The sequence below is a fragment of the Drosophila bipectinata genome, chromosome 3L (assembly GCF_030179905.1).
Source record: "Drosophila bipectinata strain 14024-0381.07 chromosome 3L, DbipHiC1v2, whole genome shotgun sequence".
NCBI classification, from domain to species: domain Eukaryota; kingdom Metazoa; phylum Arthropoda; class Insecta; order Diptera; family Drosophilidae; genus Drosophila; species Drosophila bipectinata.
This window is the reverse complement of record NC_091738.1, coordinates 24,297,320-24,303,319: the sequence shown is the minus strand read 5'-3', so window position 1 is coordinate 24,303,319 and position 6,000 is coordinate 24,297,320. Positions and strand designations below refer to the sequence as shown.

The window sequence follows — 6,000 nt, the reverse complement described above, 5'->3', positions numbered from 1 at the left end:
CACTCGTATTTTTATTGTGAGATATTCTTTTAATTCTTTTAGTTAATTCTTTTAGATATTCTTGTAGTTTTCTATTTTAGCCGGACTACGCTAAAAAGAACAACAAATTTCAGCATAAATTGGTTGAGAGACACTAAATCAAGCTTCTAACACTAAGTGAATTATGATTATTTTAAGTGGTTTTGTTTGTGACTGCTTAGCCCAAAACTTATGTATATGTTGCAGCACCGTTGTTTCCCGACATCGTAATAGCACAGCGAGTTTCGGTTTCGCACACTAGACGACCTTTACGGATCTTAAATACATCATCTTTAGGAACCCAAGCGATTCCTAACGCTTTATTTAGCTTATTGGCTTAACCGTGCTCTCGGATGCAGTAACTTCAGGCGAGTTTGAAAACCACTTGCTCAATTCAAACCCAGTGATATGAAGAACCTGAGTTAACCTGAGTCTTCAACTCCTCAATGCAACCATCACTCGTTAACATGTCGTCGATGTAAAAGTCGGACCCAATAACTTCGGCAGCTCGAGGGAATATATGGCCAGGAATGGGGCTGGCGCAGTGCCATATGTAACGATGATGAGCTTGCACAGTTTCAAGGACTCTGATGGGTCTTTCCTCCACACTATCAACTGGTATCGCCTATCGGCTTCATTTACCATTACTCGGCGAAACATCTTTTTTAAGTCGGCTATTAGAGCAAATCTGTTTAGCCGGTACCAAAGAAGAATTGAATATAACTCCTCCTGGCACTTCTGAGCTGATGTCTTACAAGATGCATAAAAAACGACTCGTAGTTTGGCCAATGTGTTTTGAGGCCATAAGATACACTGATGGGGTATAATATAGTGTGGAGTAGAAGAATTCGCAGCAAAAAAGGGAAAGAAAATAGCTGAGCTATGCTTGGATTAAAATTAAAAATTTATTTATTCGCAAATACATCCCAGCACACGCGAAACGATACGTTTTTTGTTGTGTGGAGCGCAAAGTTTCTTTACCTTGGATATGAAGTTATTAAACACCGGTTAATAACAAAATTTAGATAAAACGCAGTGCAAACATAAAATCACATCCGCTCGTTTAAGAAGAAGTGAAGAAAATCGACACGGCTGTCTTCTCTTCTTTTCTGTTAGGGAGTATCAAATTTCTCTTCCCCTGAAATTTCACTGTCAATTTATTCCTACTCTGTTACCCACACCAAAAACCAGTTTTGAATTAGATGATTCTTTCCCAACCCATTGTAGTCTTTATAATAAATTATTTCAATCTGTTGGGACAACTTTTCTTAAAGTCGCTAACATTTAAGGATCTTAACCAATAAAACCAATTAAAGGCAATAATAACATAACTTTTATTTTTTAATCCAATCATTTTTTAAGTCAAAACTATTTTGTTACCTTAATTAATTAATTGGTAACGTAAAAATCTGACGATCTTAATAACATTTTAAAGTGAGCAAAAAATGTTATTAAAACCCAATCAAATAGTAAATTATATTAGTTACATTAATAATTAATAACAAAGTAAATCCTATATACATTTAATTTATCTTATTCAGTTTTTACACAAAATATATAATATCTATTATACTGAAATGACTCATAAGGATGAGTGCTTTTAGTAAAATTATTTTATTATATTTTGTAGACTTTTTTCATCGTATGAGATACATATTCTATCTTAATTTCTCTTTAATTTAATTTATAATGAATGAATTTGTTATACAAAATAGGACAACATATTCGAGCTACAACATAATCTTTCGGAAATATTTCTTACTGTATTTGACTAATAGTCATTTATTAATTAATTATTAATTATTATTAGGTGGAATTAAAGATTATATAGAACAATTATTGAATAAAAATGGCTTGGATAGGTACAATGGTATATGTGTACAAAAACAATAATATGAATTTTCGTTTAAAATTACAATATTTAAAACATTTAATTAAAAAAAAAAACAAAAAAATTTTCAATATAAACAAAATATCAATTTTAATTTCTCTATTTATTAAATCATATTTTATTTCTAAAAAGTTAAAAAAATATTAAATCTTATTGAAAAAGCCATTTTAACAATGTAGACATTTACTTATATGACTTTAAAAAAACCGGTTTAAGCGTAAAAGTTTGGTTAAAATTTGGATTTTGACATAATTTGGTCACAAAAATGAAAAACTATTGGAGCACTTAAAAATTGACAGTTTCATTAGTGCTTTAACGCACACAAAACAAAAAATTATGGGGAAGTGTTATATTTTCGACATATTATAGAATCTCATTATTTTAAAAGTTGATGAGCCCTTTGATTGGCTACAGCTATCCTTGCTTCGTTGGATTCTCCCTGAAAAATTAAAAAAATATTTATTCGATATTATGAAAAAAGCAAGAAAGGCAAGCTAACTTTGGGCGGAGCCAAAGTTGATATACCCTTTTAGTTAAGATTTGTTGATATATGAAAGCATATATATCTCACTTCGTCCTGGACAACACGATTAATATTGCAGCAATAGTGAAATTAAGGCAGTAAGCCCGGCACACTTGGCGTGTTCAACGTTTTCACAAAGTAGCAGTGATGGGTTAATTGGGATAACAAGACATAATTGGTCAGATAAGTTTCAATTTTATTTTAATTTCAAAAACAAATGTACCTTAAACTACTGTACCAAATAGACAAAAAGAAAGCTTTAAAGCAGTGTTGCTCATCCCATTGCTCTCGCTGCTCATTTGTGTTTGCAAATGCTCATTCATACGGAGTTGTGTGTGATTGCTCACGCCATAAGGTTCCGTTGCTCACGCCATAAGCTTCGTTGGTCCCAGCAAAGGCAAAGGGCAATTACAATAAGAATTTTTCGTAATTTCCCTATTTTCCTCAATCGTTCAGAATAATGCAGAAGCTCTGCATTATTTTTTATTGTATTTTTTCATTTCATTTCCTAAAGTATGGATATTTTTTCAATAATATCAAGAGGATCCTTTTGGTTTGATTTTTTCTTATGTCTTTTTATTTCATAAGACCTGCTGTGGGTGTTTCGTGAGGGACCCGTTGAGCGTCTTTATTAGATAAACTATTATTAAAAACTATAATGCCAACTATTTCTATTATAACGATACAATTTTTATTAGAAATTTTATCCTCATTTCACTTCTTTTTAAGCCACTAATTAAAGAAGAGCTTAACTATACATTTTTTTTTAATATATCCCAAACTTTTGTTTGTTATATTTTGATGGGCTAAACCAGATTCAGAGACAAAATTTAATGGTGCAGTCATGGAGTTTAATTAAGCTGTTAACTCTGCTATTTCTTCATATGGGATTTCTTGATTGGACAAATTATTTGTTTTTAAAATATTTCTAAGCCGTGGTTTAATGGTTTGACCATATTTTTTTAATTTAGAAATGAATACCCAAATTATATATGTTGAAATTAATGTGATTACAATTAATGATAGTGGTATTCTGGTTTGTTTAATTTGAATAAAAGGATATATGGCATTTATGTTATCAAATGTTAGTTCCGAATTGTTAGATATAAAATATTCGGATATTTCAAAATTATTACAGGGTGACAATAAATAACCCGGACAAACATTTTTGATCATAACTTTTTAAGGAACTGTATTTGAGAAAAAATGCAGATACACAACTATTAAATAGGTATTATGTTAACTTATATTCAGCTGGTTTCGTAGTGGCTTCCTTGGGCTGCGATGCAGAGCCCTAAACGTTTCTGGAAATTTAGCGCAATGGGCCGCAGGAGGTTCTTCCGATAATCGATCCCATTCTCGGAGCAATGATTGCTCCAAAATTATGTGGCATTAAGCACATGCCCTGGACACCAAAATAGACTACACACTATAGTCCATCTGATTAAGATGTGGCGAGTAAGGTGACCATTCACTGCATGTGATAAAGTCCGGGAAATTGGCTTTGCACCAGTCCTGAGTCAATTTGGCTCTATGGGCTGACGCTGAATCCTATTGAAACGTCCACTCCGTATCACCGAAGTGCTGCTGGCCCCAAGGAAGCACAACAGTTTCCAAAACGTCCCGGCGGTACACTTCCTGATTGATTTTGACCCCTTGATCGATGAAAACAAGGGGTGTTTTGCCAGTGGCGCATATTCCTCCCCAAACCATTAAAAACTGCTCAAATTGACGGCGCTCGATTATTGCAGAGGTACCTGGAGCTTTAGCAGACCAGCTTCTGTCATTTTGGTGATTGCGCGCCTTTTGGATGGTGAATATCTTCTCGTCCGTGAAAAGAATACGCTCCCATTTTTGTCCTGCAGCCCGACGCTTTAGCTAACGGCATCTTTGGAGTCTCACGCGCTTATTGTCATCCGTAAGAAGATGCATTTTTTGGAGCTTGTAGGGCTGGAGATTAAGTTCATTTTTTGCTATCTACCGAACACTTTCTCGATTCACTCCGATTTCACGGGCTATTTTTCTGACCGAGACTCTGCAATTCCGAGTGATCCGCGTCTTCACTATCTGGCGAATTCTGGAAGTGTTAGCGGTACATGGTCTGCCTCGTCCGGGACGGTCACCTTCATGGCCAAGCTCATTAAATCGCCGGATAGCGTCAGAGACCGTTTGTTTTGGTATTCCAAGCAAACGAACAATGTCGCATTGGCGATTTCCTTGTTGAAACAGTTTTAAAATTTCACAACGATTTTTAGACATCTCCAAACAAATATCAAATTGATGGGAATCACAAAAATGTAAATATATTTGTTTTAGAAAAGTACAAGCTATCGATAAATGCATTTTTTTAAGGTCTGCATCATAATACATTTATGATAGATTGCTTCAAAGTTTGTCCGGGTTATTCATTGTCACCCTGTATAATTGTGGGCTGTAAAGTATTCTAATATTTTTATACTCTTGCAGAGGGTATTATAATTTTGGTCAAAAGTGTGCAACGCAGTGAAGGAGACATCTCTGATTCTAAGAAGCCATGAAGGAGTCAAAACCTTTAAATGCTCAGTGAAGTGGCTGAAAAGGTGGAGAGCGCCAGCAGCGTTTTCCTGTCATATGGCACGGCGCCAAAGCAGCCAGCCCCTGCGGAGAAGTCCAAAAAGGAGCGACCGCAACCCAATCGGGAACACTCTCAAGGCATTCAAGTACGACCTACGGTAAAGTGGTTACGCACTCAGCCGAAGAGGTCGTTTGCATAAATTTTTAAGAGTCGCATACTCCTAGGATTTGTTGACCGAAGCCAACCTGACGCTAAGATATAGAAAAGTGGAGATGGGTGGAAGTCGCCCTAGCCACGAAATGTTTTGAGGTCCTTGTCAGAAACCAGGCTCTGCCCTAGTCTGCAGGGTAACGTGCGACGACGAGCAATCCGCGGCGTTCTACAAAACTGCTTGGCGAGCTTGGAGAGGTCTACAAGGGCGCCACACTGGTTGCGCTGAGCAAGGATCTGGACCCCGGCCTCCATCACGGAACTGGCTCAGATTTTCATAATGTTACAACGTTGCAACCCACACGGGTGGCGAAAGGTGGAGCAAATGGTTCGACCAACTATGCGGTCCTCATCATATACAGAGATTCGCTAGCTGCCATAAAGTCCGCTCACGGAGAGCTGATTTTCGAATTCAAATCGATTATGGTAAAGGTATATCTATCTGACCAAAAGGCGATGCAACAGCAGCCAAGATCAGGGAGGAACTGGCCTCCAAGATTGAGGCCTCAGACCCTGAAAATGGATATACAACCGATGCCTCTCTGATGTTTCACAGAGAGCAACCACGGAGCCCCCAGACAAGTTAGTGGAAAGACAGCGAAAGCCTGCCTTCTGCCAACCTAGTGGGCTAACTTTAATACAAACGACCGAGGTGAGTCTCTTTTTTATTGTTTTATTCTTAGGTTTAATTCTTAAACTACCAAATCCAGAACTTGCTGGTATGGAGCCGGCAAAACTGGCGGCTTAAGATATTAAGAGAAACTTATCAGAGGAATCCCAATAGCACGGAGCACTCTACCCTTC

At 36.7% G+C, this 6,000-nt stretch overlaps 1 protein-coding gene across 4 annotated transcripts in view; it reads right to left on the bottom strand.

The window, feature by feature from the left end:
• Positions 1-1,328: 1,328 nt before the first annotated feature.
• Snap25 (Synaptosomal-associated protein 25kDa) overlaps positions 1,329-6,000 on the bottom strand; it is a 123,550-nt gene continuing 118,878 nt past the window's right edge. For all 4 annotated transcript variants that reach the window (XM_043211366.2, XM_043211369.2, XM_070279923.1 and 1 more), the window contains one exon: positions 1,329-2,348. In XM_043211366.2, the coding sequence (XP_043067301.1) occupies positions 2,286-2,348 (63 nt within the window). In that variant the 3' untranslated portion in view covers positions 1,329-2,285. The remainder of the gene's footprint in view (positions 2,349-6,000) is intronic.